The sequence below is a fragment of the Chiroxiphia lanceolata genome, chromosome 3, assembly GCF_009829145.1.
Source record: "Chiroxiphia lanceolata isolate bChiLan1 chromosome 3, bChiLan1.pri, whole genome shotgun sequence".
Taxonomy (NCBI): Eukaryota; Metazoa; Chordata; class Aves; order Passeriformes; family Pipridae; genus Chiroxiphia; species Chiroxiphia lanceolata.
In genome coordinates this window covers 24217023-24242537 of record NC_045639.1, presented here as the reverse complement: position 1 = coordinate 24242537, position 25515 = coordinate 24217023, and the positions used below count along the sequence as shown (strand labels likewise).

General features: G+C 41.7%; 1 protein-coding gene across 1 annotated transcript in view; it reads right to left on the bottom strand.

The window, feature by feature from the left end:
- PKDCC (protein kinase domain containing, cytoplasmic) overlaps nt 1-25515 on the bottom strand; it is a 36219-nt gene that overhangs the window by 8056 nt on the left and 2648 nt on the right. The window contains exons 2-5 of the mRNA XM_032684158.1: nt 13251-13373; nt 9926-10199; nt 6062-6139; nt 5113-5220 (exon numbers count right to left, since the gene is read on the bottom strand). Coding sequence (XP_032540049.1) covers nt 5113-5220; nt 6062-6139; nt 9926-10199; nt 13251-13373 — 583 coding nt within the window. The remainder of the gene's footprint in view (nt 1-5112; nt 5221-6061; nt 6140-9925; nt 10200-13250; nt 13374-25515) is intronic.

The following is a 25515-nucleotide window of genomic DNA, read 5'->3' as shown; positions in this document are numbered from 1 at the left end:
GCTGAAATTTTCCTCATGTTTCAATACCTCACATTTAAACATGCTTCTGAAAACGAGCCCTGCAAAGCCCTATGCACAGTTTGCTGCAGAAAGCTATTTTTTGGTATGTCTGAGAAAATTAGAGGGTAGGCGTATCCCATGTGTCTCTGCTTTCAATCATTTCTGACGCATCCCAACTGCCTGGAAAGACAGGCTGGCCAGGCAGGACACGGGCTTGCTGTCAGACCAGGAGATAGCTCTACTTCTTTGGTGAGTATTTCTGTCCTTTGACTGCTTCCTGTGTGCAGACTGGAAGCAAAGTGAGGCTTGTCTTTTTTGTGCGCTTCCATTGTGCTTACAGTAGAGCCATATTTAAATCGGTATGCAAGCTGTCACCGAAACACAAATAAATAGGGAGAAGAACGCCATGTTCCCTTACATTTTATTCCTGTTAACATGACACAGCTGGAGCATTTTTCCTGCCTCATGCCCTCTATCCCAGGGCTGCTCAGTGGGCTGTGGAGCTGCTCCATACTCACAGCCACCCCTGCAGCACACACTGATTTACTGAAGGCAATTAGCCCAAAATGATCCTACAGATACTTATACATGTAAAAAACAATGATGCTGATGGTAGACTAAGAGTTGTCTAGGGTCATGCGTGCACGGTATTTAAGCTTGAAGACAGATGCCTACGAGGTTTATAAAAGACATTTGGCCTTTAGTGTTCTGGAAAGGAACTGAGGACCTCAGCAGAAGGTATTCTACTGTACACTGCCAAGTTGGACATAAAGAAGTTTAGCAACAGCAGAACACATTGCTCAGTGAACAGGACACATGGCTTTCACCACGGTGGAGATACATGTGAGCAACACAGCCCCACTGTACTGCCAGTGTTGTATGGGTGCAAAGGAGCCTGCTCCTGTATTCCCATGGGCTGGAACTGCCCAGCTACTGATGTGAGAGCCTTCCATGCAAGGCAGGGTATAGAGGCTGACTTTCTGCCCGTGTGTGCAACCCTGTGCACCTTTCCCCCTCAGCCTTGAGGTCTCTGGGAAAGGAACACGAAAGGCACAAGTGTCAGATAAAGCAGGAATCTGGGCTGCAAGGACTGAGCTGCAGTAAGTTCCCAGCTGAGCCTTCAAGCACCATCAGCAGCATACTTTTAGCCTTTCCATTGCGGCCTGCCACAGGATATACAAACTGCCTCCAACAATATTCCAGCAGCCTTGCAAAATGTCTCTCTCTCACACAGATGTGCACAAACACACATCCCCCCCAGTTTCAGTAATTCTTGGGTGGATTTACAATTTCCTAAGCAGGTTGCTATAGTGACCCTGCAGAATATTTTTTTCAAAACACTGTTGTACTGTAAATATTTACATACAGCATAATCTTGCCAAATTGTCTTGAGACAAAAGAAAACAAAGTGTCTTTGCTTTATGTCCAGCCTTCCAGGTTTTTTTAGCTTTGAGAATGTACTTTCAGCTAACAACAGCAGCTAATTATGCCTTTCTGTGGGCTTGCACGCCCCCAGACCTAATAATGGGTCATCTATTAGCTTTAATGAATAACAAAGCTATCCAATTTACTAGTGTTAGCTGATTTCATGCATTTCTGAGTAAATTCTTAGCTAACTGAAGGGCTGGGGCTTAGCTCAAGGGCCAAATACTCAGTACAAATCACTGTCACTTGATTGAAGTGATAAAAATGTTGATACCAGGGCATGACTTTACTGATGAACATCAGTAGGTTTTTTTTATAGTCTTCTTAATCTGGATAATTAATGGAATTATTTAATCACTTTTAGATAAAATATGTCAGAAGAAATACATGGTTTCTGTTTTAATTCACATTCTTCTGGATTACAGCAAGAGAGGACAATAGTCAATGGAATATAAAAGTATTTGTTCGTGGTGTTGTTTTAAACACTGCAATGTTCCTATATCAACATTAACAGTAGTATGATTTATGATTACAGAACACATACATAGCTATCGAATGTCTCCTGCGCCTCTACTCCAAGATACTAAACCAAAGTCCAGAGCATAATATAATTTACAGCACTATAAAATCTTTACAACTGAAGCACAGTGAAAGCTTAATATCCAAGGCCTTCTGTAATATGACTATGTCATCTTGTTAAACTTTATTTATGGGAACACTAGGGCTGACAAGAACTTTCTTCGTGTCACTTCCCTACTGCTTATCAATATCACCTTTCTCACTTTGTGGTGTTCACAGGAGGAGGTCTTCCTTTCAAAAATGTGAGTTCAGATAGATAACACACTGCTTCCTCAAAGTTCATGTTTTAGTTACAGCCTTAGATCACTTGCCCAAGATCATGATCTCCTTTTTCCTACTACAAATTTACAATGCTCTATCCAAGACAATGCGTAATTCCAAGCATTTAGACCTAAGGCAAACTCTGAAGCACCATTACATAAACCTTCTGTAGCTTCTTTTCAGAAACAAAACAAAATCTTGTAATTCTTGGATCTGAATTCTCCTCCAGTTCTGCTTTTAGGATTTCAAAACAGATCGTACACCAGAAAGGTCTTATTTTGTCACAAGCCCTTAGATGCCAGGAGACTGGCAATTCTTGCCATTTCTACTATTTGTGAAAGCAAAAATCCTGGGAGCAAGTCACCTTGTAAGTTTTCCATCATCCAGAGCAAAACTGATGCAAACTTGTGCCTCCACGATTTTGGCACACCACCATATGAATGCAAAGCTGACTAACTCTGATCTGGCCTGAGAACCAAATGATCATCTCTACTTTTATCTTAATTTAGCACTCGGTTGAAAAACACTCTCCGTGAACTTTCACTATGCTGCAGAGCAACACAGAAAAAATTTTATAAAATCCCACAATCTTAAAAATACTTTTTGGCCCAAATAGAGCCAAAGGAGGACCTCAGCTGACATCTTGGGAAAGTATCACAGTTGTTCCTTTTAATTCCTGTCTATTCCTCTACTATTCACCAAGATTAATACAAAATATTTAATCTGCTCAACTGTTCAGTCTTGGTTTCGGTGGCCAGGATGCCATGCTCAGCTGGGAGCATCCTGTCAGTGGAAGAGGTTGATCGCTTGGACACCATTCCCTTCCAAGAACACCTGTCACCCTCTCCTGCAACTTCAATGTTCGACAGGAGAATTTCTCATTCCATTATCTCTGGATAATTTCTAATTAATAAATTCTAATTCCAGAATCTCTGGATTGAGGATATTAAAAATTAACTCCAGCATGGTATTACCAGTCAAATATCAGCTGAGGAAAGAATATGTTTGGAATAAAAATGATACAAATGCGTACGTAGGTGTATTTTTACCCTCCTGATATGACTTCATACTTTTCTGGCAAGCAAAGGGAGCCTTAAAATAGAAATAAGTTACAACACCTTCTCTGTTTGGTTAAAGTAGCCTTAGAACAAACAAGAAACAGGCCTGCACATCTTAAACTCATGGCAGCTAAGTCTAAGAACACATCTCTTTTAAGTGTAATTTCCAGTAAGATACCCAATTCCTCAGGCTTGCCATTGGTTGAGAACATTTTCCTATCGAGGAATTCAGTATTACACACAAGGTATTTAATGTAGATTAGCCAAATATGTCACGCAGAGCATCTAGAGATTTTCACCATCTTTGGTCACATTGTAGAGTGTCTAAGTCCATGACCAGTGTCCTACAAATAAAAAGGGCTCCTTGCAGAGCAGGGAGCTAACTAACCACGAACATGGCTAGCACATTCTGTGTTATATTATCCAGGACTCTACAGAACTAAACTAACACAAAAATGTGTAATTATTACAGTAGCCAAATACACATGGAGCTCTGCTCCGTATCAGTAGAAACCTGCACTGTTACATTTACCACTGCTGTCCAAAGCTTCTCTCCTTGAGATTCTTTATAAACATGACAGACCTCTAAAATCCAAAACTTCATCTTGTCCTGATATAGCAATTAGATCTCGAATCAACCAGCACCATAGAACAACTTCAGCCCTCCTGGCACTTCTTCAACAAAGGATGTGTTTGTACTATTGATTGTACTGCTGAAAATAATTTTGCTGTGTTGACAGGCATCACTCAGCACAGATTGTGATGAAAACCTGAAAATTAGAAAGTTAAACGAACACCTGCAACAATTTTCCTGCCAATTTTACAACAAAATAAATATTGAATTATTCTGATAAGTGGGTCAAATTCATCCCTGGTATCATGGTCCTTTGAGGTTAACAGTGCTATGACCAGAATGACTCCTGTGCTTCTTTCACTGAGCAAATGCTTCACTGAACTTTTCAAACCCCCTGTGCCAACGTTCATCTTCATTTAGAACCTATCTTTCCCTCTTTACTGAGCTTTGCAGCAAAGCCATAACTTTCCTATCAACTTGTTGTCAATTATGTTGACAGTTTGACATGAATATTGTACATACACAAAAAAAATTTGCAAAACAGCTTTTACAACTGTTGGACTTAACAGTCATTTTCAGCATACATAATCTTCTTTAACGTGTTCAATTCCTCAGCTACCCCTTCTAGGAAGACTGTGGCTCACTTCATACCACAGTTTCAACAGTATGCAGAAATTTTATTAAAAAGATACTATTATGTAGCTTTGTTCTTATCCTGTCCTTTTTTTTTTTTTATTCTATTACTAGCAGAAGCTGAGGGACACACTCCTTTTCTCTCGGAAAGGAAGTAAAAATTTTATTCTTCCCATCTACAAGTGCTTATGTTACAAGAAATACCTTTAAGTCCCAGGAAATCCATGGAGGGTTACCACATCTTGGTTAGATTCTCTGCAATATATGTTTAGGCAGGTTCTGATACTCCCAACAGCAATGTGTGGATGTGATGAAATGCATTTTCCATAAATCTGTCAAGGAGAGCAATGCTCCCTTTGGATTTCCTTGTTCCCATTACAGCCTGCTCACATCTATGGATGTCCAGCTACATCATTCAGTGAGAAGGGTTTGAGAAAGCTCCAGGAATCAAAAAGTAGATAAAATACTATCACATGCCTAATTTCAAGGGCCATTGAGCCCCGTTTTCTGCACATTTACCCTTCCAAACCTCAAAATAAAGACAAAGTCTCAGATTTTAAGTTTCAAAAAAGACCAATTTACCAGCTTTTGGCATCCGGGTTGTGTTCTGTAGGTACTCCCCACTCTTATACAGATTCAAAACTCTCTCCAGCTGAGCAGCTGTCTCATCTATTCCCCAGTGAAGTTCTCCTTCAAAAGTATAGAAAAAGAATGAGTTAGATAAGGAGTATCTTACATTGGACAAAATGAGGTTACATTTGAATAAAGCCCTAAGCATCAGAGACCTGTGGTGCCCTGTTCCATGGCAGTGCTGTGATGTGGACATGAAATCCCTGAGTTACTACAAATCAGGTTTCACACCTGACATGACCCAGGCATGTCAGAGGCTGGCTCATCCAGCTGGGAATCCCAGGCCTGTGGGTAGAAAACACTGAGGTGAACTCCCCACAAGGGACGAACTTCAGACAACTGCAGGGAACTCCAAAGCTTTGCTTGTTAATTAGCTATAGCCCAGCATCATTAATTTCCTCCTTTGATGCACAGTGGAACAACGCACTGAAAAACCCTTGAATCAGATTTACAGGCACATGCAACTACTCAAAGTCTCTACCTTGGTAATCAGTAAACATCTACGGCAACGTCACTTGCCTCTGGCTTCTGAGGTATAAACCACCACTTGTATCATTGGCAATGAGGAAGTATTCTGGGTTTTACCACTAAAATTTCTCTTTTTGGGGACAGAAGTACTTCCAGGTCCCACAAGGAATTGCATTCTGATGCAGTTCACCCCAGCGCTGAGGTGTCAGGATGAAGCAAATACCTCTGTGAAGCCTAGATAAAATCTCAAAATGGGATTTCTCTGGTGTATGGGGCCCTTCTTGCCTTCTCTGTACAGGAGTAATTTTACCGTGGATAAAAAACCAACCTCGTTCTATTGCAGTGAGCATAAACACAGCACCCTCCCCATCTCAAACACGGTAGTCACACTAAAAAACTAAGTACTTGGCATTACTATGTTTATTGTGATTACCTGTTGCATTGACTATCTTATCCAGTAATGGTCTCAGTGAGGATGGAGCACTGTGTGGAAGAAGATAGGTAAAAAAAACCTGCAATAAAAAAGTAACCCATATTGAAACTGTTTTTTAAAGAACTAAAAAAATGTCTGGCAACTCCTGAACATCCTAAGGAATAAAATTCCTATTGCTTATATGCCAGTGACCTATTCAGGAAATATAACCATATTCTATAGTCAAATAAATACATAGCTGAGACTATTCGCACAGCTGTCTGGCATACCTAGACTACGCTGTTATACACAAGGCTGCCTTGTACCTACATGTAAATGTTCCATTAATACAGCAATTTGCTGTGAAGCCCCATGGATGACTATTTGCAAAGTTGTCTGTACTTTAACAAACTAAAAAGCAATCAATCCCAGAAGTCTTGGGTTTGGGGTTTTTTTCAAACCCTGAAAGTGCATAAATCATATTTCTATTCATTTCAAATAAATGACTATTATTTTCTTTTCTACAGTTTTGTTATATTTTCCAACTAATTGACAGGAGAAAGCCTTCTTCTATTGTTTTAACCCCACTGGAATACATACAGAATGTCCTCTCTGTTCTCATCATTTATCTATATTCAAGGTGCATTCATGTAGGTATTCACTGATGGATGTATAATCACAGAATCACACACACAGAATCACAGAATGGGTAAGGTTGGAAAACACCACTGGAGGTCAGCTAGTCCAGCCTCCCTGATCAAGCAGGGACCCCCAGAGCATGTTACTTAGGATTGTGTCCAGACGGTTTTTGAGTATCTCCAGAGAAGGAGAACCCACCACTCCACTTTAGTATTTTTAGTTACAGAAGAAAAAACAATATGCCTTTACCATCACTTGTAGGGCTTTTAATTTTCATATTCTTCCTTTAAAGTTCTATTACTCTTCCAATATTACTACATATTGCAACAAACTCAGTGTCATAGAAACCTAAGATGGAGATGGACAGTTCATGATCAACAATATAAACAGAACTATTGGACATAAATATTAGCTGAAGAAAAGAACATGAACGCAACTGAGAAATTTCCATGCTTCACATCTAACTTGCAAAGCAAAGTAAATGCTTTTTCATACACAGAGACCACACTGTCAAATGGAAACCCCCACGGACTCATACTTGAGGGAGACCAGCAGATGCCTTACATTAGCACAAATTAAGAAATTAGGTTACTGATACCAAAAATTCAGGTATTATTGAGCTGAAATTCTACTTATACAATGAATGTTTCCTTGAGATTGTACCTCCCTTTTTCATCCCTTACAAAAATAGTATTTATGATTTTCCCAACTGGGATTATCCCCTTGTAGGTTTCCTTAACAGTGAGTATAAAACAGGCAATATAAATACATACAGATATCTGAAGAGCAGCACAACATTTGTGATGAATAATTTGTCTGGTAAATTTTACCTCACTGTTTTTGCTTAGAGATTATCCCTAAAGCAGAGTCCAACTGATTGTAAATAGTTCTTTGCAAAAATTCAGTAGCTGTCATTTACTTTGCTAAATGCTGGCTGGAAGCAAGTCATGGAGGTTATTGTTTTTCCATGGCTAGAGAAATATATGACTTGTTCTAACGCAAACACCCACATGAGAAATTCTGACATGTATAGACACTGGTGTCTGCACAACATAATTGTAGAAACATTTGTTATTCATCGATTCCAGGGCCAGTGGCATCCCTTGTGATCTGCATAACACAGACTGTCAGATCTTTTTACATTTGTTCCTACAAATTGTTTCTTTTTGAGAACTATCTGATCTTAATTTAAGGATTGTCAATGAAGGAGAATTCCTTTCAGCCATTGGTTACTACTTCAAAATATTAATTATGTTTACTTTCAAAACTGTCCAGTGCTTTGAAAACTGTTCCCCCAAACATTTGGATGAAAACCCATAGAGACACATTTGTGACAGGAGGTAACCATCTGAAAGTCATGATGGGCCAGTTCTTGCATAGTAGAGGTTTTTCCCAAATATTTTCTCTCCTTTAATTATTTACCTCATAAAGAAACCAGCTAGATAGACTAAGTATGCTTTCAAGGCTAGGGCGTGCTATGTTTGACAATTATAGGGGGTTTATGCATTGTTCGACATATTGCTGCTTCTACCTAACAGCACCAGCAACCCTTTACTGAGATTAGCCTCTAAGCCTAGAACAACAGAGTCCATCCATGAAAATAAGAAATTTAGTAGCCTACCCCTAATGAAGTGAGGATTTCACCTTCTGAGAGAAGTGCATAGGGTTTGTCCTAATGCCCTAGCATGGGTGGTCACAGCCTACCATAACATGCATCCACTGTTCAACAAAACCCCACTGTCTCTATCAAATTAAGTTAAAACAGGAGCTGAAAACACTGGGGCACTGTGTGTGCAATACATGCTGGTGAGTGGTTCAAAGGCAATACTAAAAACTGTAATAGAAAAAGACCACTTCCTTCAGCATGACCAGCAACCTGCCACAAGCCCACCACACCACAGACATATCCCCACTTACCACCGAGATGGATGGGTGCCTACTAAAGGTGTTTCTTAGCCAGACCAGTAAAACAGTCTTAATCAAAAGCTAGCAAGCTAAGCAAGATCTTTAAGCCAAGCAAATGGAAATGGAAACTTCTGCAGGACACACTAAATACTGCACTGCACAACTGCAGATGGCTGTCATGTGGTGTAGCCCATTTCAGTGTGGTCAGCTAATGCAACACACATGCCGGTGAGTGCCCTGAGACCAAAGCAGAAGGCTCTCTTTGGAGCAGCCTCTCCTCACTGCGGTCTGGCAGGCAGTGAATGGCATGATACTTGAAAGGGAAGTCTAAGAAATGAGCACACCATTATGACTCTGCTCTGAGATCTCCATCTTCCTATCTGGATCAGACAAGGCAGCCGCCCGCCTGTCCCAGCAGTGCTCAAACAGAGCAGCAGCAGCAGCACTGAGCATCCACTACTGAGTCCCTGGAATGCAGTGACACAGCTCCCCCAGCATCCCCTTCAAGGGGAGTGATGGCCAGTGGGGAAGAGCTGAGACCACAAACACAAAACCACTGCCCAGAAGGGCTCAGTTGTAACTCTGGAGGCGCCTTTAAAGTCAAATTTCAAACATGGATGCATCAGCTGAACACTTTCTTCAGCATGGCAAACTGGTCCAGCATGACCCATCATCTATGTGTCCCCCATTGTGAGCACGACACTGGGAGCGAATCCCCCAGTTCCTGCCCACAGAGACCAAGGGCTGGGAGGGGAGGGTGAAAAGACCACCTCTTGCTTTATAAGGTTTGGGCTTACACCCCATATTTTCAGCAACTGAGGGTGGTTTTGGCAGCCTCATGGCTGCACCAGGGCTGCTATCACCCTGCCATGGCAGGCAGGGTGAGGAGCATTGAGCCAGAGTGCAGGATATGAACTGAGCTCTAATTCTGCCTCTGAAGTCAGCCCTTTAGTCAGCTGGTGGTGGAAAACACATGATGACCCTTCTTAACTCACACCAAAGAAGAGCTGCTGGAATCATCTCACCACAGAGCTTGTGGGCCCCCAGCTCCACAAGTGCTTCTGCTTCACTCCCATGAAAATCTCTACCTGTGTGAAGAATTCAGTCTGATTCTGTGTTGTCTTTCAGCCAACACACTGAGTGGTGAATCACACTCAGAGTATGCAAAACTTTTCAAAACTTATAAATGCTACATTTTCACAAATTAAACAATTACTCACGGATACACTGACTCTTGGGTGTTGGTTCTGAGACAGTATGTGCTTATTGAGGTGAATAACTGTAAAGGATGCTGGAGCTTTAGGCCCACTCTTAATTCTCTACCACCTTATCCAATCACATACCTGTAGGCATTGTAGAGATTCCTCTTTTCATTCATACTCTGACACCGTCCCTCAACCGAACAGGGCAGGGTGAAGTTTCTCGCAGGGAATTCCATGAAGCAGTCACTGTTACTGGTGCAAGAGCTCTCCTCAATGCTGGCATCATCCAGATCTGTCACCTTCAGCTCCCCATCCACAATCACAAACTGCCGAGGACGAAAATCCAGTAATGTCACAGAGCCAAGAGGAGAGTGAGCCAAATAATGCAGAAGCCGAACTAAGCTGAGACATATCTAAAACACAAAAACATGGGTACTTTGCATTATTTTCTCAGTGGAAAGTATATAACGAAACCACTTTAGCTGAAGATATGTTCATAATTATATGACTTAATATAAGCATTATAATTTATCCTCAAAACTGAGTGTTGCAACCAAGGTATTTTTCACAGGATTAACATAGCTGATTGTAAAACCCTTAGAGACCTGAAACAAAAATAAGCTTCTTTACTAGTGCTTTCCCACACTATTCTTGAAGTAGGGCTCATTGTTGCTATTCTTACTTTTAATAGAAATAAAAGCACTAACTTTTAATAAGACATTACACACAGGCCTTGACCACACAGTCTGATCCTGCTCTTTTACAAACTCCAGGTCTGGAAATTTTGGCTGGACTGCCATGCACCCATGCCTGGAGCCCCAACTGCAGACAGTGTCTGTATTGCCTCTGTACTGATCATGCCTTTTGACTGCTTTTATAATTTTTTTCCACTGGTTCCTCTGATGTTTGGCTTTTTCCAGGGGAGAAGGAAGTAAATTCCCAGAAAGAGGAGCTCCACAGCTCCTCTGTAACTCTTCAGCATGCCTCAAGGTAGAGCACATATGTCCGTCTGCCTTGGCAGGTCTGCCCTGATGGACCCTCATGCACCACTTTGAGGCTGTGGTGGGAGCTCTGCGCTGATGTTTCACTTTTCAATTGCAGGTTTGTAACTTGAAGAACTGTTATTAGACAGCAAATTCGATGAACATTGAACTCCGCCCCCTTACCAGAGTACTGTTTTCAATTCACACATTCCTTTAGAATCCACTATGTAACCTATTAATGCAAATATAGCATTAATATGAGCACAGTTAAACACTGGAATTTTTATTTTATGTATTAAATTCATAACAGGTCTTAGTCAGTCTAGCAAGCTTTTTACTGTTTATATACAATCTTTGTTTTCTGTTAAAATACAATGTTAAGGGCACATGCATTAAAGGAGTCAAATCCAAATTTAATCTTGGGGCATAAATGATACACTCAGGGGAACACCTAAACACATCCTTGATAACAAAGCTGAGCATATCTGAAACTATCCCTCATAGACCCTTCACCTGTGGGACATTAGGACTATCTCATGCTTCTACATACTCATTCTCCTGGTTGACCAGACAAGAACATTTTTCTCCTATTTACCATAGTTCACATGGAGATGCTTATAGGTGTAGATAGGCCTGGTTATGGAATGCCAAACTTGACCACACTTTCCTCCCTCTGGAAGGACATAGGACTCATGTATGTGTCATCCCTCACTACACTGTATAGAAAAAGCACATCCAGCCCAAACTAGCCTATAATATACATATCTTCAATTGCCAACAAATCCAGGACTTGAATAAAAAAAGCTTGAATAAAAACACAGGTTGTCATCTGAAATTATTCCCTTTTCTCAAATGTCAAAAAGCCCCTGTTCCTGCACCAGCAACCTCTGTGACCAACCCCAACAGGCTCTGCTGTGCAGACCCGCTGCCAGGCTGAGACTGCAAATGCCCCCATATGACAAGCTTTAAGCACACAGATGAAGGCTTTGCTCTGTATCACATATCCCTGGCTTACTCAGCTTACTGCTGAGTTCCTCAATACAAGGAAATTACTATTTGTAGGAACAAGGTCATGTATTTATGCAGCCGTTTACAGGACTGGACCACAAACAAATCTCACATATCAAGAAGACACAATTTTATTTCCTTCCTCTTTAAGTTAGTTGCATCCTAGACAAACTAATGAGCATGACTTCATTACAGTGGTCACAGGAATGTTTCATCTATAATTCTACCTCTGTGAATCAGCTCAGCACCTTCACCTCCCTTTGCAATTGCTCACTCAGAAATATTCACGCTGGAAGGAAACTTCTCTGTTTATTACCCATAATCTACTATATCTCTTGGTCATTTACTTAGTACATAATTTCTGTCACAGTCCACAATTTGCATTCCCTGGATGAGAAAAGACAAAGGCAGGTGGTTCTGTATTTTGGAAGCCCTGATGAGTACCTGTACCGCTTATCAAGATCATGTTTCTTTCAGGAAAAGGGACCTGAAGCTTAGCACGGGGAACACACTTGCTGCAGCTATATCAGTAAAATAAACTCTGCCAGGGAACATTCCTGGGCACAGGAACTTAATCCTACATGCACACTGGCTAGCAGGGTCTCTGTGCCAGGTCTGACCGGGACCAAGGCTGTTCTCCTGCACTGTCCTCAGACACAATCCAGAAGGCAGCACAGCCCAGGGACCATTTCTGACAGGCATCCTGCTCGCAGCCTTCAGAGAGCGCAAGAATTCAACAGCACAGACATGGGCTGCACCTTGCTGTTTCAACTCCGAGATCAGTCAGGCGCACTTTTAATTTTCTGGCACAGATGCAGCCAAGCAATCCAAAGTGTTTTAGATGAAGACTGCTGCTGCCTTTCAACGTCCTAGGGAGTTAACTTCAGACAACGACACATCCCAACATACATCAAGCGAGACAGCGCTGTCTTGATCAAAGCATTGCTGCAGTCTGGCTTCATTTTGGACAAATTAAGTGTGACCTCCATGCTCCTGGTAAATTGCCAATGCGGTGGACAAACTGGGTTTGAGATTTGTGTACATTTATTTCACTCTTCCTCCAGTAAAAAACGAACAGAGCAGGAAGCAGTAGAAAACAATTATAAAACAAACCTACGATAAGGATCAGGAGAGAAATGTAACATCCTTCTATTGTTTAAATCCCAGTTGCAGAGCACAATGCTCAATGCCAAAAATCCTGGCCCTCAAGCTTTAATAAGAAAGAAATATTTGAAGATATCATGTAAAAACCATATAACTGGCTACAACTAGATAACATCAACAGACAAAACAGCACAGCATCTTAAATGCTGCAGGAGTGCTAAATACTGTTTCTAAATGAAGATGTAATCATATGCAAAACAAACATTTCATAAATGTGAATTGCACTGAATAGTACATAACCCCTGCTTCACAATATTATTTTGTATTCCTCACTCTCTTAAGAGTTCTTATAAAACAGTTGTTACTCACCCGAAATCTGTCTTCCCAGGAAGTCTGTAAAAGCTGAATCATCTCTAAAGGTGAGCCCAGTTCAGTGATGGTTGTCAGTGTGTCTGGGATGTCATTGCTGTCTTGGTAGCAATAGCCATAGAGCTGAAAACAAGCACAACCAGGTAATATCAATGTAACGTACCTCAGCATGTGGATTCCCAAAGGAGGTTTTGAGCAGGTTTTCTGGCAGGACTTGTGACCCTACAAGGGGCCCACGCTGAAGCAGTTCATGAAGAACTGTAACCTAATGCAAAGGACTCAGCACTGGAGAAGTTCATGGAAGACTGTCTCCCGTGGGAGGGACCCCACACACTGGAGCAGCAGCAGCAACAACCTGCGATGAACTGACCACAACCCTCTTTCCCCATCCCCCTGTACTACTCAGGAAAGAAGATAGGGAAATCAGGAGTGAAGTGGAGTCCAGGAAGAAGGGAGGAGTGGAGGGAAGGTCTTTTTAAGATTTGGTTTTATCTTTCATTACCCTACTCTGATTTGATTGGTGATAAACTAAATTAATTTTTCTCCAAGTTGAGTCTGTTTTGCCCATGACTGTAATTCCTGAGTGATTTCTCACTGTCCTTATCTTGGCCCCCAAGCCTTTCTTTATATTTTGTCTCCTCTCCAGCTGACGAAGGGAGTGAGAGGGTGGCACTGGTGGACATCTTGCATCCAGACAGGGTCAACCCACCACAAACACATAAGAAGAAAAACAGCAATAATTTAAAATATGCATGAATGCAGAAACAGAAATTGCCTCTTGCTATACCTGATGGACTTCTGTGTACAGTATCATTGAAGCAGGGCAAATACTCCAAATACTATCTGCCAATAGCTTCTACAGTTTTAAAGCATTTAAATGATAATTTCAGCTATGCTCCAGCTTCTTCTTTTATTTGCTTTCCAAGGACATTTATATGATTTTTACTTGCACAAATAATTGCACAAGAATATTTAAAGACCGTGGAGAAGAGATGTCTTGCTTTATATGGAGTGGGACAATGTCTGACAGGGCTTAGGGACAGCCTTTTACAAACTTCCTGCCAAGCCCTGACAGAGAGGCTGTTAAATGAGCCTGATAAGGATCTGATCGCAACTTTCCAGCCAGAACAGCATGCACATGAAATAAAATTAAATGTAATCTCTGCCCCCAGTCAAATAAAACATGCAATAAAAGGGCCTGTGTGAAAATGCAGCATTAAAAAATGCCTGTTGCTGTTACTCTACTGTCTTGCCTTGAGTAATTTGATTTTTCAAACCTCTTGTAATTAAAAAGCTCAGGAAAGATGACAGGGGGCTCCTCTGTGCTGAGAGGACTCAGATACGGCCCTGCAGAAGAAGCCAGGTTCATGCAGACCAGAACAGGGACCAACATGAAATCATGAGGAAAGCAGAGCCAGACTTAGCGAGTGCCATTGCTGGAGGGAGCGGGCTGAGGCTGCACACAGCCGCTGTGAGCAGATTCCAGTATCAAGCACATTCTTACGGCTTGTGACCTTCCCAGGCAGAAAAGCAAAGACCAGGCTAAAGTCAGCAAATACGGGATTTGTTATGAACCATGCTGCTAGTTTTGACTGGAGCTGTCTACATTTAAAGGAAAAAAGGGTGCCAAAAAATGTAAAAGAAGTAAACAATTTTTCTTTTTGGTGTAAAAATGGCAGTGTATTTCAAAACAGCTGCTTAAACACGGACATTAACCTAAACAAAAAAAAAAAGAGCTAGAAGATTTTATTTTAAAACATGCCAAAAAGAGAATTTGTGATAGATGCCAACATGAACATTTGAAGTACGAAAACAGACCTTTGTCTTTACTGCCACAACTATGACAAAGATATCAACAGCAATAATTTCTTAATTTAGAGCCATTCGGACCAGACTTGAGTTTGTAACTTATCATCTGTGACACCATTTTTCTGCAGCTTAGTGACAGGAGTTAAATCTTTGTGTGCTACAAACTATCTTAGAGGATCACATCAGCACAATTGTTTAAGCCTTCTGAGCAAACCGTAAATTAAATTAAATTAAAATATTTAACACGATATATACTATTTTCTCAGGGACAAGTTGGATTCTGCAGTCCCTACCAACTATTTCACATCTCTCTTGCATGTGGGCAGACTAAGGAGGCAGGATGAATCTCAGTAGGTTTGAAAACCCCTCACTTCTGAATGTCAAAATCTAGCATCTGTTTCTTTATCATCTGCAGAGTTCGGCTTTTGTCTTTAGCACAGTAATACTATCCATTGGGAAAAAAGCCATGAGGGAAATCAGCAAGCAATCCAGACTGGGAAATAACAGTATCACAATAACTGTTGGTTCAAAGTAACACTGAATACAAAAAAGGTATCAGTCTTCATTAGACATTCTCAACACTTGAGAAAACAATTCGGGGAATACAGAAGACAAACAACAATTATCCATTCCTTTTGATTAGAAAAACATTAAACATATATGTTTGTACACACAAAATATTGAGAAATTATTCTTACAATCTATGTGCATATTATCACATAAGTAGAAATTATAGTAGCTATTTGCATCTATTTTACCTCAATTCATGAATGTCAATAGTAATAATAATGATTTAAGTTTGATCTCAGAGAGCTGGAACGTTGCTCATAAGCAAATCTTTCATTTGAGTGTCCAATTTGTACCATGGCAAAAGTCTTCACTGCCCAAGTATCTGAGTATTCAGTGTGTATTTTACCATATTAAGACCCATTAATCATTTCAGTCATTGTGGAAGCTTAAATGACCTGATCTAGTTTTGGTTTCATACTAAATTGCTCTTCATTCTCCCAAGAAAAAATTTTTGCACAAGTACTGCTGAACTTAATCAGCCTTACAAGCTGAAAAACACAGTACTGAGCAAGTTAGTATAAGTCTAACTCAAAATATATATACTCTAACCTGAGCTCTTTATTGCTTTTACTTAAGTGAAGCCTCTCCAGATGCAGTGTTATTACATAATTATATAGAGTTATAAAAGCACAGAAATCTGAGATATAAAGGATTTATTGGGATGCATTTATATTTTTCTAAATGAACTCCTGAAAGTAAACGCAAAAATGCACATGTAATTACATGGCCATATTTGTATGTGCAATTACCATGATTACAAACTGGGCAAGTCGCAACAGCCAGTTAAACATCTAAAATGGTTACATTTATCCCCTCCTGATGAACCACCACCCAGCACACAGAATATATATATGTGGATGCAAAATATTCCCAGACAGTAATACTTGGGCCATTTGTTTAAGAAGATTACTTACACAACACCAGAAACAAGTACAGAGGTACCACCCAAAACACTTTTTTTTTTTAACTTCCTTTTGTTTTTGTCCAATCCATTTTAAGGTCAGAAATGAGACAGAATGGTTTGTATTCCCAGACAGTGAAGTAAGAAACAGATAGCTGGTGCATAAAATAACAAGAAAAATAACCACACGGGGAAACTGAATATAGCTGGAAGCAAAAGATGAGCCAAAATATCTTTTCTATCTGAAATTCTATTAGGTTGGACATCATTCTCAGCGTCACAAAGCTACACTTCAGACATATTCAAGAGTGATGGTTTTCATACGCTTTATCAGCATGGTTCCAATTAAATGAATGGAAAGAAATACAACCCCACATCTTTTTGCTATCTCGAGTCACTGCATTTAAATGCCATCCCAATATATTTTTGTGTAGAATCTAATAGCAAACAGTCATGATACGGGGATGCCTTTCTATCTGTTTAGAAAAACATACACCAGATATGAAATGTTGACCTGTTCTCACATCATGTGCCGTAATCCATTTCGAGTAGTCCTGTTTACTGAATTAGTCCCTCACCGTTTGGATTTTTTTTCGGTCATAATGGCTCAGTCCTGCATTAGTCTTTCTGCACCCAAAACTCCCACTGACTACCAACAGTTTTTAGCATGCTGGGCACAACAGGTCAGCCTCTGTGAAAGTTATATTGAATTGTAGGAGCCTATGTCCCTACAGCCGGTCAGTTCGCCTCCCTTTACAATTCCCTTTTACTACAAATTGAGGGGACAGAGGTGCCCCTTTCAGAGGAGCTTGGGCAGTGGAGGAGGGCAAAAGCAGAGGTCATCCTCTACACAAAAGCCAACATGCTTACTGAATAAAAACACAAATAAAGAAGCTTATTAAGCTGTCATCAGCAGGGTAAGTCTGTGCAAACGATGAGCCCTCCTGCATTGGTGTAGGCACCCTGGCCAGACTTTCAGAAAAATAAATGTCAAGCCAGAACCGCTGCCAAAGTGTTACATTTCATTTATGGAGGTTGCTCAGTCGGAAACAGTAGGACCCACCTTTTCTAGCCAGGGTCTCCAAACACTTTCCCCAGTTGGGGCTCTGTCAGCTCAGCTTGGCTCCGCTGCCAGGCTGTGGCAGGATCACTGCCCTGGCTGCTGGAGGGCAAAATGACCCTGTACAGACCATGCCATTTCCCTAAAAATTACAACACATTGTGAATATTTTTCTTCTTCTACAATCGCAAGAACTGGAAATTTCCCCTTTTTTTCTTTAATGAATGTGACATTTCCATGAGTCCAGGAACAAGAACTTCAAGTACACCACTACCAGCTGTAACATAAGTGACAGGCTCAACAGCATTACACCAGAAGCAATTTTCAGAATTCTAACACTCTTCTCTTTTAATTTGGACTTGCCTACACTGATTACATTACAGCACAAGTGCTGTCCACAATAGAAAAGTGCAATTAAATAAAATTTCACTTGTATGAAGAGCAACAGCAGTCAACACTTCACACATCCTTTCTTTTCAAAAATATATGGACACAGGGTTACTTAATCAAAACTGGTTGTGTCAAGACCGTATTTTGAACTGCTTCAGTGCCCAGAGGAAATAAAAAGCTCCCACTGGCACTGGTAACCTTTTGATGAGCCATTTGCTTGAGCTGCTATGTTTCAAAACCAGAACAGCACATTTTACAAGCTACTTTATTGCTAAGTGAATGTAATATTTTTACGCAACCAGTCCTTGGATTCACCTTTCATCCCTGGAGCACTCAAACAGTCCCTGCAAGAGCAGAAACCCCCAGCACTGCCTGATACAGCTATGATTTACCAATACATGATTTGAGACATTTGTGTCACTAAGATCTATTAGTAACTCGCGTTTTAAGTATTTCCCTTCATTGCTGATAGTATATACATATATAAATATACATACATACATACACAAGCAGATATCCATGTATATATGTGTCTATGTATGGCATATATGCATATGTGTGGTTTTTTATCAAATGTATACACAATATCTGCACCTATATTTTAATATGTTTTATATATTTTTTAAATATATACTAAAATACTTTTAGACATTGCCCCACCTACTCAGCCCAAAAACACCTGCAAACCTGTAACATGCATCTCCCTGGAAAAAGGATGAGTTCCCTGAAATGCCTAAACTTAATAAAGATCAATCCAATGTCAACTTTCCTGCTAAGAATATATAGAGATGGTACACAAGAAATAAATTGATTTTCCTCCATTGAAATCCAGCAATCAAGTCCTGCAAAGTGCTGAGTTTCACTGGAAAAAGACTTTCATACAGGGTATCCCCAGCACTACGCAGAACCTTTTGAGACCGGGACCCAAACTGTACACTGACAGCTGTGGATACAGGAACCTAGAGCAAGCAGTGGGGAATTCAAATATTCAAATATTAAACTCTAAATTCATAGCTCTGTCTAGGCTTTTATTTATAAATGTATTATCATGATTAGCACTAAACTCCAGAAGAACTAGAAGGTACAAGAACCTCACACTTGGCACTGTCAGTGAACACGTAATTAAACATTTTCATTAACAGAAAAATTGGAATGCAGTACTTAGAAACAGAATTGTATGTGTATCTAAACGGATCTGTAATTGTATCCATAGAGGCCCACAGATATCTCCATATATTTTATATATATATATGTGTGTATACATATCCATACATACCTGCTGCTCTGACACAGATTATGTTGGCTATAATCTTATGATTTAGTAATGTTATCTGCCTTTTACTCTCCCTGCTTTCCTTATACTCTGAAGTGGAAAATTCTTCTACTAAAAACATTTACAGGACTTTGAATTTGCATTGCACTGCACAAGCTCAAGGCCCAACCCTGCAAATATTTAGTCAGACAAGCAGCCTACTCTTGTAAAGTCTTCCAGTGAAGACAAATAGATCACTCATAGAACCATGAATTCAGTGGAAACAGGCTGATATCACTGGAGGCATAATTCATTATCTTGCAAATAGCCAGATCACAAGCTCCCCTCACCTCCATCCACAGCCACTGCATTCAGTTCCACTGCACTGCAAGTTCAACCTTTTGTCATGACATGATTCTGCATTACAAAACTGTCAAATAACCTCTGTGCCTCATATGTTCAGAAAAACTTGTCTTGGGTTCACTAACATAAATCCATCTCTGTAATTCTTATTTCTTAGAGATCTGAGTGATATAATTTTATTATTTTATCATGGTAAGCTTTAAAGTAAGCTTGGAGTCACTCTGCAGCTACATAATCTTAGAAAAAGGTAAGCCTTTCCAAACTAAGTAGTTCCAAATTTGGCCTAAAACAATATAAAATACCCATGTTTGGTGTCTATTACCTAAACCGAGCAGTTCAGCTAAGTGCAACGAAAAGTAACAACTCCTTTAAAATCAGTATAGAGTCAATATTAGTATTAGCACACTGCTTGTGAGAACAAGACCTTGTCAAGTTTTTTGTCATCACAGGCCATCGCAGAAATGAAAAATGGCAATAGAAGTTAGATGCCACAAGGCATCTACCTGAACCGTCAGATTACTGTTTTGGAACAAAAATCCACAAATAAAATCTTTAAAAAATTCCAGCTTGCATATTTGAGACAGACACTTCACAAAGCAGGGCTGGAACACTTCCAAGCATGGCCCCAGCTAATGTCTGAATACACCAACGCTCTCTGCATCCAAGCAGCAAGCAGGAGGCCACAGGAGCAGAGCTATGCCAGCCTTGGTATAGTCATCTCCTGTCTCCCTGGTCAACCACCACAGACCTGCCTGCCCTTTCCAAATAGAGCTGCAACTAGAAGACAGAACATGTACAAAAGGGTCACAATTATATGATTCAAGGATAGGACTGGATTGGATCCAATAGGCTAGGATATTTCAGTTGGTCAGTTGGAAGAGATATGCAATGACATCTATTCCAACTTCTCACCATTTCAGGGCTGACCAAAAGTTAAAGCATGTTATTAAGGGCATTGTCCAAATGCCTCTTAAACACTGATGGGCTTGGGGCATTGACCGCCTCTCTAGGAAGCCTGTTTCAGTGCTTGCCAACCCTTTCTAATGTCAAGTCTCAACCTTCCAGGGTGCAGCTTTGAACAATTCCCACATGTCTTATCACTAGATACCAGGGAAAAGAGATTTACCTAGCTACCCCACACTGGGTAGGGGGGTAGGCAGCAGGGAGTGAAAGGGTAAGTTATAAAAAGCATGTGCTTCTCTGTACAATTCTGTCCTGGTCATAACTAATTCCAGGCCAAGATATTGACAGGGTGGAATTGCCTTGTTCATTCATTATTGCTCCCATGAATAAAGGCAAACAGTAAGGGAGAATTCTATCATACCCACAGCATCCTGTGGTGACCAGTGATCTCTCCAAGCCACTGTATAGAAGAAGCAATGCTGGGCTCTCCTCAAAGAAACTGGATGAGGTTGCAAGTCATCAGCCCCCATAAAGGAGGAAGAAATTCAAACCAGAGTCTTCTGGAATGATTTACGTGGCACATAAAACTCAGAAGCAACCATAGAAATCATTCAGCAAATGACTGGGATTAGTTTTATGAATGCTACTTTCAAAAGTAGGGACAATGTAGCCCTTTTAACTTATGTGATGGCACGTGCCTTATGGAAAGCTCTTCCCACCAGCAGCTTTGCAAGTTGAACACCCTCTGCCATCCCAAGCAATTCAATGGGAAAACATGTTATTTGGTGACTTCAGCATCAAGATGTGCAGCTTGCCTTCCAGGGACACGAACAGTTAGAGTTGATTTGCAATTGTATCAGCTCTATGCTTCCAGCAGCTCTGGAGTTCTTGTTAACAGATCCTTTCTTCACTCTTAAAAGTGCAGGATAACATCTGGGCCTTTTGGGAAGCAGTCTTGCAATAAAGAAGCACTTTGTGTAATTCTTCTTTCCTCGCCAAACCGCATCTGTCTGCTCTCACTGCCCTTCTCCACTCCACCCGAGCTCCTTGGGGCTGTGGGGACATCTGTTAGCAGCTGCGGGCTGTCTCCACCGAGCCATCAGTAGGTGGCACTGCCTGCTTTTTTCTCTCCACCCACATGAATGTCCAGTCCCAACACCTTATATCACACCACCACTAACAATTTTGAAGGGTGCCCAAGAGACTTAGATGTCTCATCTCCTTCAAGCTGCACCTATGGCAACGTCAAGCAATGAACTGACTGGGACAAAGAAGCAGCTCCATCACTGCTCACCGGGCAGCAGTGGTGGCAGCAACTTCCAGCAACTCCTGCCACTGACAAGACCTGACAGGCTCATCTGTCTGAGACCTGAAGTTCCTCTGATACAAATGCCATTTAAACAGTGTCAGCCAGGTCTTGCACCGCATAGTGACCTCATTTATCTTTAGCCAACCTGTCCTAGAAGAAGCTCAACTGAGCTATTTTAGAAAAGCATTAGAAAGCATTCCCAATGTAAAATGGCCCTCCTACTTGCATCAATGCCCTACTGTGAGTATAGGGCATTGATGAGTATATGTGGGGTGCATGGTCAGACCCCAACCAACCCCAGCTCCAGCCTGGAAGGTTAATTCTCATTAGGTACTTGGTTTTGAAAGGTTTGATCCCCAAGAGCTGGAAACCTCTGCTACCCCATCCAAAATTCAGAATCACAAATTCTCTGTGTACTCATCCAGCAATTGCAGCACTTTTCACAGGCTAGCAGTTCTCAAAGATGTGATGATCGAAGTCCAGCCAGACACAGATCAGACTTATTGCTGGGAATCCTGCACCACTACCATCACAAAAGGGATTCAGTGCCCACCCGCTGGCAGTCCTGAGGTCCCTGAGTAGCATTTTCCACCATAGAATGATCTCCCCTTCCCCCAGCCTTCTGTGAAAACAATTGTGGATTCCTGCAAGAAGGATGGTGAAGGACCAGATCTTCAAGAGTCCATACACTCCCTATGCAAATGTGTTTGCACCGGAAATTAATTGCATATTGACTTTCTTCAGACTTGGAAAGATTGTCTACTTCCACCTGGAATAAGCAAACTGGATGAAAAGCTTTATTATTTTAATTCTCACATTAAAATTAAAAATGCCCTATCCCGTTGGCTATGCATATGTATAGGGAAATCATCAGGGTAAAAACTTCTGTTAATTATCACATGTAAAGAAAAGAAAATCTTATTTTAAAATAGGTATTTAAAAATATTGTGATTGGTTAGCACATCTTAAGTCTATTTGTCAGCAGCAAGTGATGTATTATTTGCAGCACTATTGTACTCAATTAATTTTCCAAGAAACAAATATTCTCACTGTAATCATGACTACTTAAAAATACGATAGAACAAACTGAACCAATTCACACAGAAACTGTTTTGATATTTGGATGGTGACTTTTTTAGTGCAGATGCCATCTTCGTATTTCATCAGCACGTTTAAACTTTACACCAAATGAACAGGCCTTGTCTGGGCTGCCAGCAAGCCAATGGTGCTGTTAGCAGCCAGTGTCTTCCATCAGCCTCAGACAAAGCCAACCCTTTTCCCTGAGCTTTTGTGTGTATTTTTAAGAAAGCGGTAGCTCCTTCTTAAATGAATCATTGTGAACTCACACTGGAAGTGCTGATAAATAGCTGTCACAGAAATAAGCTTGCACTTTTCCAAACATCTGCAGTTTCAGACCTTCCCTCCCCTTCTCTTCAGCAATGCAAACGAAGAAAGAATGGCAACACCCTTAATTCTGATACTCCAGGGCTATAATTACGTTATTACAGTAAATCAAACATTGCCTTTGTGTCACTACAATCGTGCTCGTTGTTTGAAATTAACTGCAAATGGTTTGATTTTCTTTTCTTCCTCAAATATGGGCAGGGAGGAATTAAGGCACACTAAATCATCTTCTCCACTAAAATGCACGGAAAGCCAGGATTCAGACAGCACCATTTGAACTCTGCAAGAAAAGAAACCACAGCATGGAGGGAAAGGAAGAGATCGGGCACTGCATTTGACACAGAGTGACTGCAAAGCAATTAGCGGGCTACTAAATCCTCTGTTACAATAAATCAGTGACCCAATTCCCCCTCTTCCCCAGTGCCCTTCATTATAAAATCAGCTTTAATGAACTACCCCTCTCTTCCTCACTCCAAAGTAAATATATTTCCACTGCAGCCTGCACCTGCCCTTCCCAGCGGCTGCCACCCCAGGAAGCCTCGGGCAGCCCCAGACTGCAGGGGCAAGGGGGGCGACAGCCCAGTGCTGGCCCTTCATGCAAGTGATGGGCAGAGCACAGAAATAAAAACAGGAAGGCAAGCTGCTTTTGCCTCAGCATTGCCTAATGTGAAACCACTCTCCCTCTTGTTGGTTTTCCGCGTTTCTTTTGCTAGACTTGATTCACCACATCTGCCAGAGCTGACACATCTGGCTCCTTCCCCAGGCGGAGGGCACAGTGAATATGTCAGCATGTTGTCTGAAGGCACTGGTACTTTCTGGAAAGAGCTCTTTTCCCTTCTATCATATATTGTACAATAATCAAGTCTTTTAAAAAGGATGGTTAAAAAAAAAAAAAAAGCTGATTTTGACAAGAGACAGGCCAGAATGAGAACTGCTGAGACAGTAAAGAACAAGCCTGTTATCTTACAAACTACACTTCAGGCTGTCAGCTGCCAGAGATTTACAGGAAAATCCCCTTTCCTAGGACTGAACCGACACAAAACTTTATTTCCAGCAAAAGAAACTCGAGTATGCACTCACCCCGACTAGCCCCTGACCGGGGCCGGGGATGCTCTGGAGAGGTAGGGAGGGCTCAAGGCAGGGCGGCTGCCGGCCGCCTGCGTGGATGGGTCCCCGGGGCCGCTCCCTCCCACACCCGCAGCATGGGGAGGCGGAGGAAGACTTGCTTCCAGCAGCCCCGGTTCGCCTCCAGCCCCGGGCGGGGGCTTGGGGGGACTCCGCCGGCCGCAGCCCTCCCTCGGCACGGCAGGGTGGCAGGAGGGTGGCGTGTCCTCCCTGCTATTTATAGCAGCCGACTCTTGTTTGGGTACGCCGGGAGTCGCGAGGGAGGGAGGGAAAAGGAGCAAAAACGAGATAAGAAGCAAAAGCAGGAAAGTTCCCGGCCCTTGCTGGCCCAATAGATGTGGTGCCGTGCCTTTGGCATCCGTAGCTAGTGCGGTCCGCCAGCCCCAATATGAGCTGAAGTGCCTGTCAAAAAGGCAGGGGAGGGGAGAAGACGTTGACTTTTGAACTGATTTCCTCTGCCTCGGCAGCAAACCCTGGACAGTGAATTCTAAGCCCCGGGTCTGCTTCCGTTGAAAACAAGTTAAAAATCCATCATGAAGTCGGCCAATCCCGTCCCCTTCGACATTTTAACAGAGATATAATCAATACATTTCATGTTGTTTGCCGATGCCCATTTTCTGCACCACTTTTAGAGCTCCCGCATGACACCAGAGACTTGCTCCTGGCCCACAGTGCTGCCCCAACAGTGCCCAGACAGACACTGTCAGGTTGATTTTTACAGTCCCTTTCAAGGTAATGCCTTATCGTACGTTTGACCCTCACTCAGGCCACAGCGATCCGTCCCTGTGCACTCCTAGAATGCAGTGTGTTAAACAACAAGTGGGAGAAATGTCCAGGGGCTCCTGCTCCGAGCCTGGCAGCACCACCGGGGCTGATGCTGCCGGAGGGTAGGCAAAAGAAAACGCAACCACAAAATCAGAACAAAATTGAAAACATGTTTCTGATTTAAATGTAATCTATTTTTAAATTGGGTGGCATGCAAATATGAAGCCCTAATTAACAGACAGGATTTTTGCTCATGAAAGCATTTTCCCAGCACGGAGGCTGGGCGTGTTTCTTCCAGCGCTGGTGGAAGCGCCTGCACATCTTCCAGCTGCTTCTGCTCCAGCCCCCCGCCACAAGACACCCCACATCTCACCTTTGCTTCCCCCTCCAGAGTCTACCTGACATCCCAGAATG